General features: G+C 49.8%; 2 protein-coding genes across 7 annotated transcripts in view; both read right to left on the bottom strand.

The window, feature by feature from the left end:
- Window positions 1–907: 907 nt before the first annotated feature.
- Window positions 908–5,081, bottom strand: SLFNL1 (schlafen like 1). The gene is made up of 3 exons (XM_054998887.1): window positions 4,638–5,081; window positions 2,194–2,874; window positions 908–1,027 (listed from the first exon to the last, which is right to left on the bottom strand). Exons 1-3 carry the CDS (start codon window positions 5,079–5,081, stop codon window positions 908–910), a joined length of 1,245 nt encoding a protein of 414 aa, XP_054854862.1.
- Window positions 5,082–8,155: 3,074 nt separating this feature from the next.
- Window positions 8,156–22,858, bottom strand: part of SCMH1 (Scm polycomb group protein homolog 1) — a 63,520-nt gene continuing 48,817 nt past the window's right edge. For 4 of the 6 annotated variants that reach the window (XM_054999144.1, XM_054999149.1, XM_054999145.1 and 1 more), the window contains 4 exons: window positions 15,386–15,517; window positions 12,103–12,306; window positions 11,564–11,706; window positions 8,156–10,187 (listed from right to left, as the gene is read on the bottom strand). In XM_054999144.1, coding sequence (XP_054855119.1) covers window positions 10,062–10,187; window positions 11,564–11,706; window positions 12,103–12,306; window positions 15,386–15,517 — 605 coding nt within the window. In that variant the 3' untranslated portion in view covers window positions 8,156–10,061. The remainder of the gene's footprint in view (window positions 10,188–11,563; window positions 11,707–12,102; window positions 12,307–15,385; window positions 15,518–22,858) is intronic. The other 2 variants (XM_054999146.1, XM_054999148.1) reach the window with 2 other exon arrangements.

The following is a 22,858-nucleotide window of genomic DNA, read 5'->3' as shown; positions in this document are numbered from 1 at the left end:
GGAAATTGTGGGAGAAATTAACCCCCTACACTTCATTTGAAGTGAGAATGTGGCACCAGTTGCCAAAGGAAAGAAATTCAGCTTGGCCAGTGCTCCAGTAGGAAGAGAAGCAGGGGGGTGACAATAGAGCAGTGGGGAAAGAAATTTTATTTGACTCCAAGATAACAAAAGTAAAATTTCTTTTCCAACTGTACCATTGAATCTCCCCCGTGCCCTGTCTCTCCCTTACCCTGTCTTCCTTGATTCTGCATCTGTGTGGCTTTCTTTTCTGTAGTGGTCTAGTCGAACAGGTCTAACGCAGCATTCATAAATTCGATCAAGTTGTGATGTATAAATTCAGATAAAAAGAGCAAGAGTCCAGTGGCACCTAAGAGATTAACAAAAGTTGTGGTAGGATGTGAGCTTTCGTGGACCACCACTTCTTCAGCTCATACCCTACCACAAATTTTGTTAGTCTTCCAGGTGCTATTGGACTTCCAGTCTTCCAGGTGCTATTGGTTTGACCATAGGCTGCGCAATAATTGTGGTTTATTGTGATGTCTGAATTCATGAACCATAGTTTTTTTGTGTGAGCATCGTTTGCTCTTCAGACCTGCCTGGCTGCGTAGCCAGCAGAATAGGGACGATGTCCTTCTTGTGAAGAAATAAAGAGGAGGCAAGAAAGACAAACTGGGATTTGTTACTTGGTCTGGTAGACGAACCATGAAGTCTGAATGCAGCTCTAGTGGTGGAACCGAAGCACAACCTGCTTATTGATGGCCGTAAAATCTTTGCTGCAAAAGCACCATCCTGCTGAGACACAAAAGACACAAGAGCTTGGGCTTGAGCTTCTTCTTGGCCTTCATTTCCTTCCAGGATACATGCACGTAACTATTTCGTCTGGTTTGTTGTCGTGCTCTGCGGTCTGTTACACGAGGGCACAGCATCCGGAGCTGGTATCCCGGTGCACGTGCTGCTGCAGCATCTCCTTTTCCTTCAACACGCTCTCTATTTTCTCCTCCAACTTCTTGATCTCCTCTTTCCATTTCTGGGGATTTTACAAAAGGAGAGTCATCCCCTTTCCACCGTAGTAGCAGTCAAATTACTTGTGGTTGGAAAATTTATTTTCTTCATTTATACCTCTCCTTTCTCCCCAGTGCGGACCCAAGGTAGCTTAGATGATTCTCCACTCTTACCATTTTATCTTTACAGCATCCCTGTGAGGTAGATTAGGCTGAGAATATCTGCCATAAGATCACCCAGCAAACTTCCATGGCAGAGTGGGGATTCGAACCTGGGTCTCACAGATCCTAGCCTTTCACCCTAACCACTATACCACACTGGCTCTCTTACTGGAAGGATTGATGGATCTGGGAAATTGACTAGTATTTGGTCAATTTAAGAGCAAGGACAGCGGATACCAATTTTGTATCTGCTGCCTGAAGTCCGAATTCACTATAAAGGGGCAGAATATGTAATGAATAAAGTCCATTGACCGAAAAGGGAACATCAATAGTTAGTAAATGGTCAGATTTTTTCCCCCCTGAACTCCTTACCTATCAGTGTTGGTACTATGGTAGTTGCAGAGGCAATTTACCCAAGGGGCACAGAATCACCTGAAGCTGCTTCATAAGCAGATGATGATTCAAGGTATTTTCTGTTTTGACCAGCAATATTAGGGTCTTCGGCTTTGTTTCACATTTCCTACTTGATCCTTTTAAGTGGATATGCTGGGAATTGGTCCTGAGACCTGCATCCAGAGCAGGTATTCTACCACTGAGCTGTTGCCCCTCCCACCAGCAGCCAATATAAATAGTGGGTAGGGGACTGGGTGAGAGCTGCTGCTTGTTTTCCGCTGACTACAGAGCAAACAAATTATGGAAGTGCCGATCAGTGGCTAAACTACCCTTTGTTTAGCGAAATATAATGTGGAAGAATTCCCCTTGTCAATTTCTGTAGTTTATCAAAGGCCTATCTGAAAACAAAGAAGGCAGTAAAACCTACTGATGTAAAAGAAATGTTTTTTTAAAAAAATTGAATGTATGTTGGACTGATATAAATTGAACAACCATGAAATGAGAAATATCATTGGGAGCAATTTCCAGCTTACTTCCCTGGCAATGAAAACACATTCATGTTGCATTCTGAAACTCTGTGGGTTAGCTTTTAAGCAACCACCCAACCAGGTTCCGCAAGACAATGTTAAAAATTTACCTGTCGACACCACTCTTGGATGGCACTCCCAGAGAGAGGGCCTTGAATACTGCCATCTCGCCGCATGTATACTTCCCCTTGGTCTGTTTCATAAAGTAGTGGCTCCCCGTGTTGTTTGGGAGGATGAACAGTTAACCGGATAACTTTCAGGAAGATGCCGGTGTCTTCAGCTTTGATAACAGGGATGAAACTCAGTGTATATGCTGCTGGAAAAACTTGAGGCTTGAAACCCTTCAGAACCGAGTCGATAAGAAGGCGGACCCTGTCTTCGTCTTTGTGGTCGCAGTGGACTCCCAGCACCAAGCCGTTGTCTTCTACCCCCACAAAAAGGCTTCCCCCTTCACTGTTGAGGAATGCGCACGCATACTTCCGCACATGATGCTTCAGAGTGACTGTCAAATATTCCCCCCCACCACGCTTGAACTCTATGTTCCGTGTCTCATTACCCATGGAAGCTCCATAGAACAGCTGCTCCTTGCCTACGATCTCTTTCTGGACAATGGCGCTGTCTGAACACGTGCCGCTCAGAAAGGCTCCTGGCCGGTCCCTCAGTCTCCAAGTGTGCTGAGCAACCTTTCTGCTGAAGTTAGTCTGGGTTTCACTGAACGGTGGCTTTGTCCGCCTCTCTGGCACCTGCAGCCCTCCTAGACGAGATTCTGACCTGCTTCCTACAGAGTCAGTCTGCAGATGTGACAGAGTAAAAAGGTACAGGGTAAACTTACAAGTGCAGGAATTTGTTGCACAGCAAGGGAGCCTTTGACGCACAACCCATGACAACTGTTAGGTATATAGGGAGAGTGTTATTGTAGTGGCCTATGCCGATGAACCTAATTCTAGATGTGGGTTTGCTGCTGGACAGGGTAACGAGTTCTGTGATGTCTGTTTCTGCCTTCTGGCGTGCCGAATGACTGGATTTAACCCAGGCACTGCCTACGGGTTAGTTCACAGAGCCTTTAAGTATGGGGGAACCTAAATCAATTGCTGAGATTGAGGACAGATCTCATTCATTAGGTAGAATCCTGGGATTGTTGGAGGTAATCAGCCTATGGTGGTGGGAAGTGCCATCAAGTCATAGCTTACTTATGGTACGCCCTGTTGGGGTTTTCAAGAAAAGAGACTAACAGATGGTTCACCATTGCCTGCCTCTGCAACTCTGGACTTCTTTGGAAGTCTCCCACTCCAACTACTAGCCAAGGCTGGCCCTACTTAGCCATACAAGACCTGGCTGTGAGTGGGGGGGGGGGGAGAACCAAAACCATTTGCTCCCCCTCCCCCTTTCTGTTAGGTTCAGGAAAAGAAAACTCAAGGCCACTCCCCCACTCACTGGAAGAAGCGACTTTCCAAACAGGGAGGACCAGAAGCGGACTGAGAGGGCAAACACCTTATGTACAGGCTAGGATCTTTCTTGCCAGTAACGGATATCATCTTTTCCTCTCCGATACCTTGTGGGGATATCAGCGCTGCTGGCATGTGCTCTTGTGTGCTTCTTGCCATCTGCTTGTTAGCTTTGGGCAGTGAGTAGACTCACAACAATTTCTGCCTAAGGAAAAGCAGCAGGAGGATCCTATGCACGTGACACTGCCTGAAGCTTCCCAGCTACCTTGCTGTGAGTTCTGCTGCAATAGTTTCAGAGACTCAACCAACACAGCCTTTGTTGAACAGGCACACGTGCTCTCACAGCAAATATAAACAGAAGTGGGAATGAGTTACGTCTGCTCCCAGAAGTGTCCTAACGGCAGGAAGTAATTCTTATGCGCGAGCAACAGAATAGAATGGCCGGGGAAGACTGTTGAGTAGCCTTCCCTGGAAGTTAGAAAAGGACCATTGGACAGCTGGTTGCTGAGAACGCTTGAGAATAGCATAGCAGCAGCAGGGAGAATTGGATTCAGTTGCTTGGTTTCTTTCGGTGTCATACAGGAGAAAGTATCTGCATGTCTTCTTATAAAAGGGACTGCTAATAAATAGAACAACAATATATTCTCAGGGGCTTGGAGCTGGCCTAAAATTCTGTCCATGGAATATGATTTCACTGCTTCCCCTCTACTGTTGCCTCCAATGCTGCTGTTTGGGGGTGGTGATCAGAGGTCTGCTGTGGAATGGGGAGAATTAGCAAAAATCATCACATGCAGAACTTTTAGGTGGGATCCAAGCCAGAGTGGTTATTTCCCTCCGGCAATGCCTTTAAAATCTTATCATTGTCATTCCCCCAGCCTTATGCAGGGCTCAGTGGGATCTGATGGTTCCAGCCCACACTACAAGACCGTTACCATGACATAGGTTAGTTGTCATTTCAGAAATAAAATAGAACATTTTCTTTCATTACTCATGAGTGTGTCTATATATGGATGTGATCATCTATATGCAAGAAGCTTATATGTACTATGTGCTTATATTGCCAGTTTGTATCGTGTCCAAGGAAATGAGCTTTTGGGCCCTGGCCTTACCTCTCTGCCATCGTTGGTCCCAAACGCACATTTCTTGCCTTCTCCCACAACCAGATTTTTGCCTTTCTTCACCAGCTCCTTGACAAGGTGTTGCTCCGATTCAGACGTGAGCAGCAACTGTTTTAGGACATGCTCCAAGCTGACTTCTGTTGCCACCTGCACGAAAGCATAGGCCTGCCTGCGTTTCCGGATCACTTCGATGTTGTGCCGCTGGAGAGTGACACCGGCCATGCCTAAGATATCTTTTAGCATGCTGCAGATAACTTCCCGTGAGTATTTGGGATTCAAGTTTCCGATGTATAGGACGTAGGAACATGTCGGTCCAGAAGGCTGGTCTTCTTCCTTGTCCGCTGTTGCTTCTGCCGAAGCAGCCAACTCCAGCACAGACACTGACTTGCTCACTGGCACATCACATTCTGTTGCCTCCTCAGAGACCGCTTCCATTTTCAGATCTCAAAACTAGACTCCAGAAGCAGGCTTGGTGATTGCTCCTCTTCTTCATTGGCTGGAGAAACGGGCACGTTGTCTTCTTAATTCTTCACTGGGCTTGTTTTGTCCTTAGTGCATGATCAGAGCTTACTTGGCCACTCCTTTCCAGTTTGTTACTGTGGGTGAAGAAGAGACTGGTAGCTTCCCCTAGAGGAGCTGTGGCTGATAAGGCCTTGGAGCAGTACCATAGCCTGTGGGGAAAACAACCCATGAGAAATTTGAACAGTCAAGATAACGTCCTTCAGGTGAGGATGGTGATTTGATATCAGGACGTTGCTGCCCGTTTGCAAGTGACTGCAACCTGGCTCTCTCTCCCAGGCAGCATGTTTATAAAAATGCACAGAGTTGCCTTTCTGCTACACAGGCCTGTTTGAAACAAGATGCTAGCTCAGGCAAAATATCTTACGCATAGACGCTTGTAGTGTCTCATTTAAATGGTTTTGCTACCCGTGCAAAGTGTGTACTATGATTTTAAATGAACTATATGAGTGCACGGTCCCACTGATGAGGTCTTTTGCCTTAGTCATTCGATTTAAAGGGGATGCTGCCTAGGTGGCCTAGCATTGTTTCCAAGTGTCCATTTATGCATGTGGAAATTCACAAGGGAATGCAATGATGTTTGTCTGCCGCATCTGGCCATGGCGCTATTGCTGCTTCCGAACTGAAGGGGTTTCATTTAGCTGTCATAGCTACTAGGCAGATTCAAGTAGGCAAAAGCCTATTGATCCTTAGTGCGGCATCTTGGAGTAGTGAATTCAAAAACTACACATTTCATAAAGGGATAGCGTCACATAGTGGTTAGAGGGTTGGACTAGGACCAAGACTGGGTTCAAATCCCTGCGTTACCATGGAAGCTCACCAGGTGATCCTAGTCCCGTCAAGCCTAACTTACCCTCACAATGGGTTGTTGTGTTGTGAGGATTAAGTGAAGGAGGGGAGAAAGATGTGGAATGTCGCTTTAGACTCAACCAGGGATAAATCTGTTGCCTATTCCCGGGAGATCCTTGGCACCTATTTCTCTTGGGCGTCGTCATCTGGGAGAGGTTAACACCGTCCACAGATCTGGCTCACTCGTCATTCCTGCTTCCAGCTCACTAAGGAGCAAGTTAGACTGCTTAGCTCTGGGTGTGCAGCAGCTCCAGGAACACATAATGGGCCCAGCAAAAGGACTGAGGTGGGCAGGAGCCCTGCCGGAGATACTGAAGAGCTGCTGCCAGTCACCCTAGATAATACAGGTCTAGGTGGAGTCAGAATATCCCTCTGTAGAAAGCAGCTTTCTCTGTTCAGCACAGAACCCTGTATTTTATTTACTGCTAGCTGGGAGAATATGTTTATGACTACTCTCTTCTTCCTTAAAAAAAAAACACAATAAACGGATTGTAACAGGTACTAGGTACTCGTTATTACCTCAAAGCAGAGGCTCCGTGGCTGTCAGGTTGGTGGCAGCAGACTGTCCCCAGATTACTAAACCTACAACACAGTTTCAGCCAAAGCAAAATTCTTTTCTGCCTTCTCATCATTCCCACCCTCAGAAAATTTCCATTCCCAGGAAATGAAGTTACCATGAAAAGAGCTGCCGTCATGCCAAACTGAGCCGCTCTAGGTTTGGTGTTGAGAAACCTTGCTGACTCCTGCAAGGGCGTTTCTTGCCCTTGAGTCTTTTTGATAGAGCTTTAAATTATGAGGTCATAGATGTCATTGCTACAATTCTAACCTGGGGCAGGTGATGCTGGGCTTGGGAATGGAGACTACGCCTTCCAGGGACAGTCAGAAGTCGATCCCCCTCCGTTACCACCAGAGCAGTAAAGACTACAGCATAGGAAGTGAGCCATGGCGAGTGACGGAACTCCAGGAAGCTCCTACCTGAATCCCAGCAATGAGGGGCGGCAATATCAACTAAACACCCAAGGAGGCCCTTTGGGTCTTACTTAAATGGGACCTCCTCTATTGATAATTAATGCCAAATCAGGCACGAGAGAACAGGTTGGTGGGGAAGCCATATTTGGCCTCCAGAAAGGGGCTGTGATCCCTGGGCAGAGCAGATGCTGTAAACCCATGACTCCAGGCTCCATCTTGGGATTTCTGCTTACAAGCCTTTCAGACAGCAGGTAATGAAAATGACCTTTCTCCTCATGAGAACTGGGAGCGCTGCTGCCAGTTACAGCAGACAGTGCTGAGCTGGGTAGCCCCAGGGAGCTGACATTGGCCTAAGGAGGCATCCATCCCTCAAAGGGGGCAAGCCGGCTCCTATTTAGTATGTTTATGTGGTTTTAGAGGGAGAAGCTTCTCCCATCTTCACAGAACACAAAGCACTGTGCTATAGCACACAGCAGTCATACTACACTGCATGTGTGGGTGAGTTTCCTCCACAAAATTTTTCCCAGTGCAAACTTCCCTTGACTCGAGATGGAACAAGAGACCAATAAGCAGGCACGGTCACAACTGTTGCCACATCTCAGACAGTGTTGTTGCTGAGGGTATGGGAGAGGGAACTGTTTTTTCCCTGTGAAGGCCACAGCCTTTGGCATTTAAGCGCCTGTACAGAGCTGAAAGGCATTGCTGATGCTTGGTGGTAGGGCTTTTTTTCAGGGGGAACGTGGGGGAACGGAGTTCTGGCACCTCTTGAAAATACTCAGCAAGTGCTTGAAAATAATATGATTTCAAAGAATCCCATGTGCTTCTTCCTCATTTTCCTCTTGAGAGTTCCACCACCTCTTTTCCCAGAAAAAAACACTGCTTGGTGGCATATATAATGTTGGAAGATGAACAAGTGAATGACCCTGAGATGGTAAAGCTGGTGGTGTTGGGACCAGTGATTGTGTTGTTGGAGTGAATATCGGAGTAGATTTGACATCTTGGTTTATTGCAGGCCCTGGTCCTAGTGTTTGCACTTACCACCACCAGAGTCTGTTGGCGGTGGGCATGAGCCCTAAATTCCCCCCTCTGCTGGGTGCATGCCATTGGCTTCGGTCTCTTAGTTAGGAGCAGCACCAATCACCACACAGCCACACTACCCACCCTACTTTTTTCCTTTATTTATAAACAAAATCAACAGAATAAGTGCAGGAAAAAAAGACTATGGACAGGGCCTTCCCTGCTACTGCAGGAGGCAGTGCTCACCAAAACTGGTGTTCTGCACCCAGGCAGTCCTATGAAAGAACAAGTAACCCCTTCTTTCTCTCTCCTCAACAGAGGACCGCTCCCTTCTGCCAGCTAGTGGCCAAGCAGCAGCATGCCGTTGCGCTGTACATGAGTTCTTGCTCCTTCCCTGCCACTGGCTTATTGCCAATGAATTTTCATTGCTTCAGCAGAGGCTCCCCCCACCTCAATTCCCCTTGCGTTCTCTTTGATCTTCCCCGCTGGGTCAGTTCCAAGACTGCATCTTATGCAACAGCCTGGAGGAAGAGAGGAAGAGCTATCCACAGGAGAGTTCGCTGTACACTGGAAGGCTCTGAAAGAGCTGCACCATCCTCCCACTTCAAGCTTATTGATAAGCAAGAGTCACACATATCAGCCTTAATGGCTGCAGGATCTCTGTGGCTGCATTCCTAGGAACAAGATGACAGGTGGCTCAAAACTGAGTCTGGGAAGAAAGCCCCTTTGCGTTCTCACAGCCTAGAAAGAAGCTGCTGAGGACCTGGGGCAAAAATGTCAGGGGAGTGCTCACTCGCCACATCTTTTCCATTCTTGCTCGCTGGTAGCAAAACGTTTTCTGCTATGGGGTAAGGGCAGCCCACTGCTCAAGTGCATAAAAATACATACATACAAAATAAATACATCAAACATCCCCCCTCCCCCCTGAAAACATACATACAAAAACAATTCATGTTTCCCATTTGAATTTTTGGAAGGGCAGGCCCTCCCCACCCCCCGCATTGCTGTTTGTGTCTCCCTCCATGAATGGCAACCTGAAGAAGGGCTCTGACAAAGTTAACTGGAGGAATTGGTAGCACTGTGAAGTACAAAACATTTCATTGCCGAAGAAAAAGTTGAAAATGGCTGCCACTTCAAAAGTAAAAATGAAAATATTTCGATGCGGGGAGGGAGAATGCACAGAAAAGAAGTGTGTGTGGCTGGTTGTGCGTCCCTGTCATGTGACATCTGGGTAAAGAGAAACCTGCAGTTTCTTTCTGCCCCACTGGTCTTGGCTCACTTGGTGAGCTGAGAAAAAGGACGGTTTTTTGCAACATGGATGCAGATCCACTGCTATGCGTCTAATTGTCTTCCCTTCCTTATTCCAAATAAATATTAATGCTTTCTGCCCTTACACCAGCAACGTGGGAAACTGTTCGCTTGTACTTTCAATGGCAGAAGAGAAGTTCCAGCACCAACTGAAGAGAGCTCTTTTCCGAGGCGGGTGTGCCTTCCACCCTCCCTCCCATGTACCCAATGGAGTGAACAATCTGGTTAGCAGGAGCAGCACATTTGATGCCAGAGCCGTCCCTGCGGACTGCTGGTCTGTCCTGTATGGCACTAAAAGGTTTTTTTTTAAGGGAGGGGGAGCTCCTGGCACTGTAAGCTTTGAGTTCAAATCCACGCTTTTCATCCAGGGGGATGAAGATTTATCAAAGGGAGGTGGGCGAAAGGACAGTACAACGTGTATCTGACGAGGAAGATAGGTCGAACCACCAGTTCCAACACAAGCTTGGCTCCAGCGAGATCTGCCAGAGTCCCATATGCACAACGGAAAGCATCTTCAATGCTGAAAGGTGGACTGCAGGCCCCAAGTGCCGCTGGGTGACGGAAGGGAAAGCCTCCATCCCTTTTATACCAACCAGACAGGTCGGGCCGTTCAGGGGCACTTCCCTCTTCTCACTGGCAAAGAAGCTCCCTGATGTGGCAGCTGAGGAACGCAGGCACGCCCACCTGCCTGCAAGGGTGAGGAAAGAGTGTGGCTACAGGGGCCAAAATAACACCCGGAGGCTGGTCTCTCTCTCAGAACTTGCCCTGCTTTAGCTTGTCAATGTGGTAGGTGAGCTTCAGCGCTGGCCCCAGTTTCAGGCCCATGTACTTCATCATCATGTCGCTGCGCAGCAGGAGCAAGGCCTTGCCGTCGATCTCCTAGTGCAGCACATAGCAGAAGGAAGGACGTTAGAACAGGACCCTCTGGACACTCTCACTCATCCTGCTAAACCCCTGAGCAAGCATGGCGAGCACTGCGGATTTCGGGTTCCCAGAGGCTCAGTGCCCTAGGGTGTTGGCCACCTTCTAAAAATGCCCCCCTTCTTTCCAGTGCTCATCTCTGCCACTTCCCCCCACCCCCTCTTCATGTCTCCCTTTTCCTATCCCAAAGGTCTCTCTTCCCTTTTAGGTCATAAGCCTGTGGCACAGCTTCCTTTCTCTCATTTCCTGCACAGCACCTTGGTTCCAAGATGCTTTATAAACAATAGTTTTAAAAAGACTATTTTTGAAGAGGAAACTTGGCCAGTTGCTGCTTTTCAAAGTGTTACAGCACCATGACGCAATAAGCTGCACCTTGCAAAAATTTCTTTATTTACCACCACCATTAATGATGGCTGGAATTCTCACGTTAAAAATGGCAAAGCCTCATGAGTGTTTGGGTAAAACTATTAAGTTCAAGCTCTAGTTCTGTTGCACACCTTTACCCAGTGGATCAGATTTTTCTCTTTCCAGGACACTGCATGCTAAAATCAAAACTGTGGCCCTCCCAGTAAAAGCCTGGGACCCAAATTAGGGAAAAGACAGCGGTTCAGTGGGAGAGTTTACATGTTACACCTGCAGACAGTCCCTATAAGGAAGGGCTGAAGAGTTGGGTGCTTTTCAGTTTAGGGGGAAAAGTTGACAAAGAGGGAACACAATAATTAAGTGCCACTAAGTCCCAAGTGACTGATGGAGAGCCCTCAAAGTATTTTCAAGGCAAGGGATGAGGCATTGCCTGCCTCTGCACAGGGACCCTGGACTTCCTTGGCTGTCTCCTATCCAAGCACTAACCAGGGCTGCCTGCTTGGCTTCTGAGCGCTGATGAGCTTGGGCTAGTCTGTGGATAAAGTGTATAGAGAAAACTTTTTCTTCTTTTTCATAATACTTGGGGACTCCCAATAAAGTTCATGGGCAATAGATTCCAGAGGGAGAAAAGGAACTAGTTCCTTACTGAAGGAGTATTTGAGCTGCGGAATCCACTAGCAATGGAAGCAGCAACGGCTCCTATCAAAGATGGCTGTAAAAGGGGGTTCAACAGATAGAGGCCCATCAATGGCTACTAGCCATAATGACTAAAGGAAGAGAACCTTCATTCACATGCTTGCTTTGTATAATGTTACTTTGCCGAATCACAAGGATGAGAAACTATGCAGAGTGGCCCAACCCTGCGCTCCTATCCTTTGGGAGATCTTATTCACACATCTTTCAGCATGTCTTCAGGACCAGGAACCTTACAAAAATGAAAAAGCCCTCGTCCAATAGCTAATTCTATTTACATGTTTTCGGAAGAGGTCAGCATGGGGCCCGAGTTGAGGGTCAGCTTCTCTCACAAACTGCATGACATCTTCCACTGTCCAAGCGGAGGGGTCCCGGGTGCCCAAACGTGATGTATCTCGGGGTCCAAGGTATCTGTCTGAGCCTAGAGGGTAAAGAATAAAGGCTTTGATCTAGGAGCCTTGAGGCAACAGGGCTGTACTTCTAGATATCCCCCCTCCTCTAAATAATCACTTTCTACTGGAAGGGTGTGGCAATAGAGCAGCAAAGATATTGCAATCCTAAGACTGAGAGATCTCTGTCTTTTGGTGCTACACCTCTGAAGATGCCAGCCACAGCTGCTGGCGAAACGTCAGGAACTACAATGCCAAGACCACGGCAATACAGCCCGGAAAACCCACAACAACCAAAATTACTCCAGTTGGCTTGGACTGGAATATCTACTGCACAGGAACGGACTGCAAATTTCTCCCAAGCATATGCCTCTCTCAATGTTAACAAAGCAGGTCTGGAGCTAATGAAGGCATTTCTGCTCTCTTACCCCCAGCACTGAGCCTGTGCAAGGCAGAGGGGCCGCACTGTGAGAGGCTGGAAGGCTGGTGCAGGTGCCTGTATCCCTGCAACCGATAGTCTCTTGCGCTCCTGCTGGGACTGGATGCATTGACAGCATTCAAGGCAGAGTCCATGGGGTCCAGGCGAGGCTCCAGGGCACCTGGCAGTCCATCGCCCAGGATAAATGTTTCACCTGGAAGATACACAAGCAACTGATGGGAGGAGGACAACAAAAAGACAACTTCCCTCCAACTTGCTATAATGGCACAAATGTTTCTGAAACTGTTGCTCATGCGGCATCTTGGAGTGCTTTTTGCCTGGACATAAAAGACAGAAGAGACGAAAACCAAACAAGACTTCCCTCTTACAGTGGCCTGCAGGAGTTGGGTGAGTTCTACCTTCAAGCAGCTGCCTTTTCCTCTGTGGCAAAAGCCAAAGGATAGGGGAGAGCACAGGTGATATTTTTGGCACACCATAGAAACTGTGGCTTCTCCATTTCCAATCTTTGTCTTTAATGCGAGAATTTTGGCAAGCCAATTCAAGATTCTTTGGGGGGGGGCATAAAACAAAATATAAATTTTCAATGAAATAAACCAAGCAGCAATTCTTCTGGTCTGATCTCCCCTTCCCCATTAAAGATGCATTTCATCAGCTCCGAAATGCCAAGCAATTTGCATTTACTATATCTGAACCACTCCAGACATATCCAGCCAGGATGACCATAGAGGTGTGTGGCCATTTTGTTTTGGGAGGGGGCAGGGCCAAAAGGTAAACTGGAAGCATCAAACCACACACTTTGCTAAGTTCTGCATGCCTCTTTTACAATACGACTAGCACAAGGGAAAAGCTCAAAAAGATTCTTTTTGGCCTACCAAGTTGAGTTTTGATCTGCCACAGTGGAAAGAGGGAACAGTTGAACCTTTGAGGGGAAGCTGCCTTTTGCTTCCATGAGAAGGCATCCCATAGGCGTTTACCTATTTACTTCATTTATACCCCACCTTTCTCCCCAAGGGGGACTCAGATTGACTTAAATTGTTCTCCTCTTCTCCATTTTATCCCCACAAAAGCCCTGTGAGATAGATGAGGCTGAGTGCATGCGGCAGAGTGTGGATTTGAACCTGGGTCTCCCAAGTCTTAGAGCCGAAACAGACGTGACGAGTTACCTCAATTCAACCTGGGTTTCCTTGCCTCAAGGTTTGACGGGAAGTGTAGGCGTCCTTGCAGGTGCATCGCTGCATTTCTCCTTCCTCTGCTTGTGTGGCCCGGAGCTACATAGCCGCACGTGCTCTATGGGGCTCTATGGGGGCTCGGCCAGGCGAGGGGGGGGGGGACTGAGCATCACTTCATTTAGTGTACCCTAAGCATCACTTAGTGTACCCTGAGCATCACTTCATCTCCCCCCCGCTCGCCTGGCCCAGCCCCCACAGAGCGACACCAGGCTGCACCGGGTGAGCGGGAGGAAAGGCTCCCGGAGCATGCTGCATCTCCCCCTCACTCGCCCGGCCCCCACCAGAAGCCGCGCAGCCCAGAACTGCAGGGACTGGGCCAGACGAGGGAGGGGGGGGAGATGAAGTGACACTCAGTGCGACGGGCGGGGGGGGGGGGGAGGCAGAGCACGTGCGGCTATGTAGCTTCGGGCCACGCAAGCAGGGGAAGGAGAAATGCAGCGATGCACCTGCAAGGACGCCTACACTTCCCATCAAACCTTGAGGCAAGGAAGCCCAGGTTGAATTGAGGTAACTCGTCACGTCTGTTTTGGGTCTTGGTATGATACTCCTACCGCCACACCAAACTGGCTCTCAGGTGTACAGGAAGCTATGAGAGGATTCCTTCTCCCGCTCGCTGCATTTATTGATATTAAGGTCTGCCTGATGCCATTAATTCAAGTCCTCTTGCCCTCCTCCTTCCTGATAATAGAGGAAGAGTCAGCCCAGAAATTATCTGTGCCCCAGCTACTTTCCCATTATGAGTTTACACTTCTCTGGCATGATACAACATCATCACATGGTTGGTTTGTAGAAATTTTCTAGGCTGCTGTTCCACTGAAGGAACAGAAAGTGACATATTATAAAATCAAAATTAGCAACAGATAAAACAGCTTCAGGTGGGTAGCCATATTGGCCTGCAACAGATGAGCAAGGTTTGAGCCCAATAGCACCTCAAAGACCAACAAGAGTTTTAGGGTACACTAAATGAAGCAAAAGAATAATGATTTTAAAAGACCACAGGAGCAGAGCATCAGGAAAGAACCAGCAGATCCTACATTAATACATAAAGACTATGGACAATTTTTTTAAAAGGCCTTAACTCTGCAACTAAAAATGAGATCAAAGCAAGTGCTTCACCTCCACTGCAGGCCTCAAAAACCAGGCAGGTTTATGTTGCACTGAAAAGATGTATTATGTTGACATGAGGGATATAAAGCAGGGCAGCTGATCAGGTCATGGATGACTATTCAAGTTCCCTTGCTATTCTCTCTCCGCGAGAAATTACTGTCAGGGAACCTCAAACATCTCCAGAGTTTGACAGAGGAATACACTCTCCAGTACACAAGACACATGAACAGATCAGGCAAACGTGGGACTGCAAAAGAGATAATGATTTTTAAGCACAGTGTTCGGGCTCTTTGGAAAAAGAAGGAAAACTCCACTCTTCAAGACATACAGTGATGTCTGGAAGGGGTATAAAAGAACACCTCCACCCCCCACCCCTGGTTTGATTTCAGAAAAAAAATCAGTAAAAGCTGAACAGATAACTCTTGAGCGCATGAAGCAGCTCTATCCTATCATGGTCACTACTGTCTAACTGGCATTAGCTTTTCTGGGTCTTTCACATCACCTACTACACGATTCTTTTAATTAGAAATACTATGGGTTAAACTTGGCACCTTCAGCAAGCAAAGCAGATGCTGTGCCAACTCAGCTAGGACCCCATCTGATTTCAAGGTTCAGAAGCGATCCCTTCAGTTCATATGTATGGGACTGCTTCTGCTTTCATTGGTGTTCACAGCTGATGGGGACCCACACAGCCCTGTACAGCCAGACCTGTGGGAATAACTGCATCTTTTATGCCACCAATCCTGGCTGTGCATTTATGAGTTAATCCAAGTAAGCCGCTGTCTGGTTAAGCCCTAAGCAATGAATGGCCAGACTGGAGGAAGAACACTGGATTTGAACCTGAATGTGTGTCTTCAGAGTGATTGTGCTATGGGCCTCAGTTTCCTTAATCAGTAATCCTCAAAAGCCGAGCTAGGGACCAGACACTGTGCTCACCTTCCAAAGGGTGACGGTCATTCTTTGGTAACTTGGGGGAGAGAGGAGCACTGTATGGAGGGGAATCTTGGGAATATCTCTTTGTACCTCGGCTTGGTCCCTGCAGAGAGCCGTCTAACGAAATGCTTCTGTCTAGGAAGAGAGAACAAGCCTGCTTAGGCATCTTCCTGAGAAATTCAGCCCTGCCCTTAAAAAAATTGCCAGAAGTGCTGCACAACACCACAGCCCGACAGATACCAGGGTTGCAGAACTATTGGAGTTTTGCACTCATATCTGGTCAGAAAAAACCCCACCTGCATGGGCACTTCCTTTCCAGTCCAGTCAGTTCCTCAGAAAGACCTGCAGATGCTTAGTTTCATTCCCTACACCCTTATTATAGATCCTGATCCAACTACAATTACTTCTTGTTCTTACTTCACTATTTCAACAGTAAACCATTCATAATGTTTAAGCAGAATTATGAACGTCAACGCCTCCCAAACTTGTCCTTAAAATGTTGATGGGCAATTGCTGAACAGCCTCTCACAAGGGCTCATTTTTTCTAATTCTCTGAGGTGGTCACATTTTTACCTTCTGTATTTCCTGACAGCATTGCCAGGTCCCCCCACCCCCGGCAACCAGCTGAGGATGGGGGTAGGGGGAAGACTTATCTGATTACAGGGAGAAGACCATCACTGGTGACATCATCACATTACTGGCAACATGCAAGTGATGTCAGCACGTTACTGGGGGTGCTCTGGTATTTGGGCAAAACTATGATTTAACCATAGAGTTTTGCCCAAATCCCAAGATCACAAAACAACCAGAAGGGGGAAACCTCCTATGGAGACTAAAGAGAAATGTTCAAATAACTCATATGAGTCTGAGTTGTTTGAATGTTTCTATTTAGTCTGCATAGGAGGCTTCCCCCTTATGGTTATTTTGTGGCTTTACGGAGACTCCCCTCTTAGCGTTTTGCAAATCCCAAGATACCCTGGCAACGAGCTCATATTGCTTCTGGGAGCACCAGGGAGTGACATCAGCACATCAGGACACTGCTGATGTCCCCCCATTTCCTGCCATTCCCTCACCCTACTGGCCAGCTGAGAGGCGGCAGGAAGTGCCCACTAGTAGTAGGGGAACCCCCACCCCAACTGAAGGAATGGTAAGACTGCTGCCTGAAGAGGGAATAGACATGTTTATAGTTCATGGCACAAACCCTGTGCCACTCACAGAAAAAGTAATCAAATCTATTGTTGAGTGTGATTCCCCATTGTAAATTCATGTATAGCTTACTATCCAGTGTTGATTTTAGGCAGAGGTGCTTTTCAGAGTAGTTTGGAATACAATGCCAGAAAACGTGGTAGGGGAAAATTGAGCTCCTTGGTTCCAGGGCGTATGTTTGAACATAAACGTTGTAAAGAGAATTACTGCCTTTTGAAGAAGGGTAAGAGGCAACATTTACAAAGCAGATCAAAACTACACAAATCTGAGCATTCAAACGTTGCAGGCATTTTGCTACCCATCCCCAGTCTTCTCCCCCACCCGTGACATATATACCTTGTCCCTGGAACTACGTTCAAGATGATGTGTGCAACTGCAGAGGGAAGCATGTACAGAATCTCCTGCCTCACCAGACAGGGCCCTGGGGCAATCCTTCCTTTCATAAACAACTCACACCCCAGCATCAGAAAAAACAGGGTTTCTCACCTGTAACTGTTGATCGTCGAGTCTCTTCTGTGCAGACACACATTGGGACTGCGCAGGCGCAGGCCAGCCGCGGAGAAGATTCTTTTAGCTTCTAGAAATGTGACGGGGACGTTCGGGCCCACCGCGCATGCGCGCCGGTGTTCCCGCCAATTTCGAAGTACAAGTACCCGAACGTCCCCGGCATTCCCTCAGTTCACCTGAGCCGCCTGAGAAAAAACAGGGTTTCTCACCTGTAACTGTTGATCGTCGAGTCTCTTCTGTGCAGACACACATTGGGGACTGCGCAGGCGCAGGCCAGCCGCGGAGAAGATTCTTTTAGCTTCTAGAAATGTGACGGGGACGTTCGGGCCCACCGCGCATGCGCGCCGGTGTTCCCGCCAATTTCGAAGTACAAGTACCCGAACGTCCCCGGCATTCCCTCAGTTCACCTGAGCCGCCTGAGAAACAATGGAGAAACCAAGCACTCACAGCGGGGCAGGTGGGAGGGAATGTGTGTCTGCACAGAAGAGACTCGACGATCAACAGTTACAGGTGAGAAACCCTGTTTATCGTCGTCGTCCTTCTGTGCAGCCCCACATTGGGAGAATAGCTAGCATCTCACCAATGGGGGCGGGTGTGAGTGTCTATGAGAACAGAGAGTGCAGAACAGCCGTGCCAACAGCGGATTCACGGCGTGCATTCACGTCTATGGAATAATGTTTAATGAAAGTGTCAGCGGTAGACCACGTCGCAGCTTGGCAGACGTCTTGGAGTGGCACTCCTCGCAGGAAGGCAGCAGAGGCAGCTTGTGCTCGAGTAGAATGAGCAGTAATCGACAACGGGCACCGAACTCCAGCTTGCTGATAACAAAGTTTAATTGCAGACACAATCCAGCGAGAAATGGACTGGGCAGAAGCTGGCGAGCCCTTGCGAGGGCCAGAGTAACATAAAAACAAGGCAGGAGACTTCCTGAAACACTTGGTGCGATGTAAATAAAACAATAAAGCACGTTTCACATCCAATGTGTGTAGAGTACGTTCCTCTGGGGAAGAGGGTGTAGGAAAAAAGGAAGGAAGGATCACCTTTTGACGCAGGTGAAATTTTGAAACCACCTTGGGCAGGAACTGCATACTAGTGTGGAGCATGACCGTACCGGGGAAAAATTGCAGGAAGGGGGGGTCACACCTCAGAGCAGACAACTCCCCAACCCGCCTGGAGGAAGTGACTGCAACCAAAAAGGCCACCTTCTGTGTGAGCAGAGGCAAGGGACAGGTAGACAGGGGCTCAAAAGGGGAGAGCATCAGACGGGAGAGCACCAGGGTCAGGCTCCACTGAGGAATAGGATGGGCCCTAGGAGGAAAGGACTTTAGTAGGCCCTTCAGGAACTGTTTGGACAGCCAATGTGCAAACACAGTCCTCCCATCAATCTGCTCATGGAAGGCAGAGATAGCAGCCATGTGCACCTTAACACTGGAGAATGCCAGGCCCTGGGAGCACAGGTCCAGGAGGTACTCCAGAATGACAGGCAGCGGGCAAGTGAAAGGGGAAACCCCTTTGGGGGCTAACCACCTAGAGAAACGTGACCACTTCCTCTGGTAGGACAACCTGGTAGACGGTTTTCGGGCATTCAGAATCACATTAAGCACCCTAGTAGAGAGGCCTAGTCTGGGGCGCAGAGGAGCCAGGCAGTCAGATTTAGCACTGCCACATCGTGATGCCACACTCCGTCCCTGAGTAGCAGGTCTGGGGCGTGTGGCAGCGGGAGACACCGCCCCTGTGACAGGGAAAGTAAAAGGGGGAACCAATCCTGGCGAGGCCACCGAGGGGCAATCAGGATACAATGGGTTCGGAAGGCCCTGACCCTGGAGAGGACCTTGTGAAGGAGCGGGAAGGGCGGGAAGGCGTAAAAGAGCCCTGGAGACCAGGGTATCTGGAAGGCATCCCCCAGTGAACGATGGCCAATCCCGGCCCGGGAGCAAAACAGCGGGGCTTGTCTGTTGTGGGCTGTGGCAAAGAGGTCGACCAAAGGCGTGCCCCATGTGCGGAAAACCTTGTGGAGATAAACCGTGTTGAGGGACCACTCGTGCTGGGGCAAAAACACCCTGCTCAGCGTGTCTGCTGCCGTGTTGTTCTCCCCCGCAATATGAATGGCCCTGGGCAGGACGTTGTTGGCAATGGCCCAAGTCCAGAGTGTAGTCGCCTCCTTGCAGAGCTTGAGCGAGACCGTTCCTCCCTGCTTGTTGAGGTAATAGCAGGCTGTGGTATTGTCCGACAGGACCTGAACCCTCCTGTTCCGAATGACATCTGCAAAAGAAGCAAGGGAGTAACGGATCGCTCTAAGCTCTAACAGGTTAATGTGCATGCCCATTTCAAGGGAGGACCAAACACCTTGAGCAGACAGGTGTCCACAACGCCCTCCCCAGCCTAGATTGGAAGCGTCCGTGAAGACGGTGACCTCCGGCAGGAAGGGACCAAAAGGACAACCCTTGGACAAATTCTCTGGGTCAGTCCACCACACCAATGTCCGCTGTATCACCCTCGGGACGGAAAACCCACGGTGTTGACTCATAGTGAGGGGGTTGAAAACCCGAACAAACCAATTTTGTAGAGGCCTCATGCGCAGGCGTGCAAAACACACCACCCCTGTGGAGGAGGCCATAAGGCCTAACAACGTTTGAATCAGGAGGGCAGTTTGGAACCGGTTATGCACGAAGTGGCGGGCCAGGGAGGACAGCCTGCTCAAGCGGTCCGGGGGTAGATAAGCCCGGCCCAGCAGAGAGTCAAAGTGGACCCCAATGAATCTAATGCTCGTACCAGGGGACAGGACCGATTTCCCCAAATTGACCACTAGCCCCAGACCGTCTAGGACGGACAAGGTGAGGGCGATAGAGGCCCGGAGGGAGTCAGAGGAGGGACCCACCAGGAGCCAATCATCCAAATAGGGATAAACAAAACAGCCACTAGACCGTAGATGTGCCACCACGGTGGCCATACATTTAGTGAACACCCTGGGCGCCGAGGCCAAGCCAAAGGGCAAGGCCGTGTACTCATAGACAGCGCCTCCACAGGTAAAACGGAGATATTTCCTGTGGCCCTCAAAGATGGAAATGTGGAAGTAGGCGTCTTTGAGATCCAAAATGGCCATCCAGACGCCTGACTCTAAGAGTTCCAACACCCGGGACAGGGTAAGCATCCTAAACTTCTCCACCTTCAAGTAGGTATTAAGGGCCCGAAGGTCCAAAATGGGACGAGACCCCCCATCTTTCTTATCCACAAGAAAGTATCTTGAGTAAAACCCCCAAGGGGAAGTAGAGACATTGACCACCCGGACAGCACCTTTGGCAACCAACTCCAAAACATTATTTTGTAACACAACATTACAACAAGAAGCACAACGGGGTGGGTGCGAAAGAGGGGGTGCAGTGGTAAACGACAACTTATAACCACGGGCCACAACAGAGAGGACCCAGGTATCCGTAGTAATGAGTTGCCAACGGGGCAAGAAAGGCCGTAGCCTGTCCAAGAACAGGACATTAACAGCGTCCTTGGAGACCAACTGGGAAGCGTCCTGGTCTAGTCAGAAGACCGTGGGCTTCTGCGCTGAAGTCGAGGGCTTGGGCGAAGGAGGCTGCTGTCGTCCCTTGGACCGGCCGGAGCGTCTCGAAGAGTGGCGCTGCTGGCCAGAGTAGGAACGGTGGCCATAGGATTGACCGGAGGGGAACCGTCCTTGGCGCTGGTGGAACTGCTGGTAGGGGGACTGATAGGACCGGAACCTGCCGTACCGATATCTCGGACCCGTCTGCGGAACCGAAGGCGCAACCCCGAGCGACTTGGCCGTCTGCTGGTTCTTCTTCATAAGAGAAAGGGACTCATCCGTTTTCTCTGAGAAGAGTTGAGGACCTTCAAACGGAAAATCCTCGACCTTGGCCTTCTTCTCGGGGGGCAGGGCAGTAGATCGAAGCCAGGCGTGCCGACGCAAGAGCACTGAGGATGCCATCGCACGCGCCGCGGAGTCGGCAGCGTCCTTGCCAGCCGTCATCTGTTGCTTCGACAAACGGAAAGCCTCAGCCTGGAGAGCCTTGACCAAGTGACGGCGATCGTCGGGGAGGTCAGAGAGGTAGGACGACAGACGCTTCCACAAGAAAAGATTGTAAGAGCCCATTATTACTTGGAAATGGGCGATCCGGAACCCCAGGGAAGCTGAAGAATACACCTTCCGACCAATTCCATCCAGCTTTCTCCCCTCCCGATCCGATGGAGCCGAAGAGGAGCCCCGTCGGAACCGAGCCTGACCCTCCTCGGCCACGATGGAAGAGGGCTTCGGATGGGCAAAGAGGTAAGGGCAATCTTCCTGTTTGAGGCGATAATATTTCTCAACCTTCTTGGCCGTAGGCGGTACAGAAGCAGGGGTCTGCCAGAGTGCCAGGGCATTGTCGACGAGATCTTCGACAGGAGGAAACGCCACCGAGGCAGGAGAGCCCGAATACAACGGCTCCAACAGCTTACTCTTGGGTTTGGAGGTCGTGGAGGCGACGTCGAGCTCCAGTGCTGCGGCCATTCGGACCATCTGCTCTGCAAACACCCTGTAATCGTCATTAGGGGACGATGAGCGGAGCTCCCCCACAGCATCATCAGGGGAAGGGTCAGAGGCCGCGTCCGACGAGTACTCAGAAGGAGACGCCAAGCCCTCATCATCCTCGGAGTCGGAGAAAGCTGCAGGGGTCTGCGTCGGAACCGACGGGCGGTCAGCCGGAACCGAGGTAGAAGGCTGGGGTGCCGAAAGATGGCGACGCGGCTGAGTGGCAGGCGGAGCTGGAGGCAGAGTGGAGGGCGCCGGAACCGTGGCCAGGGGCACCGAAGGACCAGGCAGAAAGGAAGCGGACTGCTGAATCCAAGCCACAAAATCCTGCCAGGAGGCCACGTTCCCTAGGCCCGGGACAGGCTGCCAAGGAGGCAGAGCAGCAGGCAACGGAACGGACCGGTGAAACGGCGCTGGAACCGAGAAGACTGGCTGCGATGGAATGGAGACCTCCGCCGGAACCGGAGCACACGGCAGAGAGCGCTCAAACTCCTGGAACGCGTCCGAAAATCCACGGATCGACTCGCAGTCGTCGGGAATCACCGGAGGAGGTGTGTGAGGAGGCGACGGGGTATGGAGGAGACTCCGGACGTCCTCAGGAGGAGGGGCCGGTCCAGGAGAGGAACCAGCCAACGAGGCCGGGGCCGGCGACAGAGCACGGCGCTTGGCCTTTGACTTGGCCTTTGCCTTTTTCGGCGGGGGCTCCGAAGAAGCCTCGGTGGCCACAGGTTTCGAAGAAGGCTTCGAAGAAGCACGTTTCTTCGCCTTTCGACTGGACGGAGCACTCACGGAACCGGAGGCGATCGACCCGTCCGGAGCGGACGCCTCCGTCGGAGCCGAGACGAGCGGTTCCGACGAGTGATGAGGAGCCGGCGAGGGGGCGACAGAGCTGGGCTTGCTCCCGGACGACACAGAGGCTTTGGGCGGTAGAAGGTTGGCGTCCCAAAGAAAGGCCCGGAGCCTGGCCTTGCGGTCGTTCCGCGCTTTCGGAGTGAAGGCCATGCAAAACTTACAGCGCTCCACGACGTGCCCCTCGCCCAAACAGATGAGGCAGAGGTCATGACCATCAGAGTGGGTCATTTTAGTGCCACACTGTTGGCATTTTTTAAATAAAGCGGAATGGGACATAGTGGAGGCGTTTCCCAGTCAGAAGGAAACGGCAACTCACAGCTAGAAGAAAGTTGGAAGACACAAGCGACAGCTGAAGAACCTTTTCGAACGGCGGC

This window comes from Eublepharis macularius, chromosome 15, assembly GCF_028583425.1.
Source record: "Eublepharis macularius isolate TG4126 chromosome 15, MPM_Emac_v1.0, whole genome shotgun sequence".
Taxonomy (NCBI): Eukaryota; Metazoa; Chordata; class Lepidosauria; order Squamata; family Eublepharidae; genus Eublepharis; species Eublepharis macularius.
Note: the sequence above shows the minus strand (reverse complement) of the source record. Positions and strands in the feature narration are given on the sequence as shown.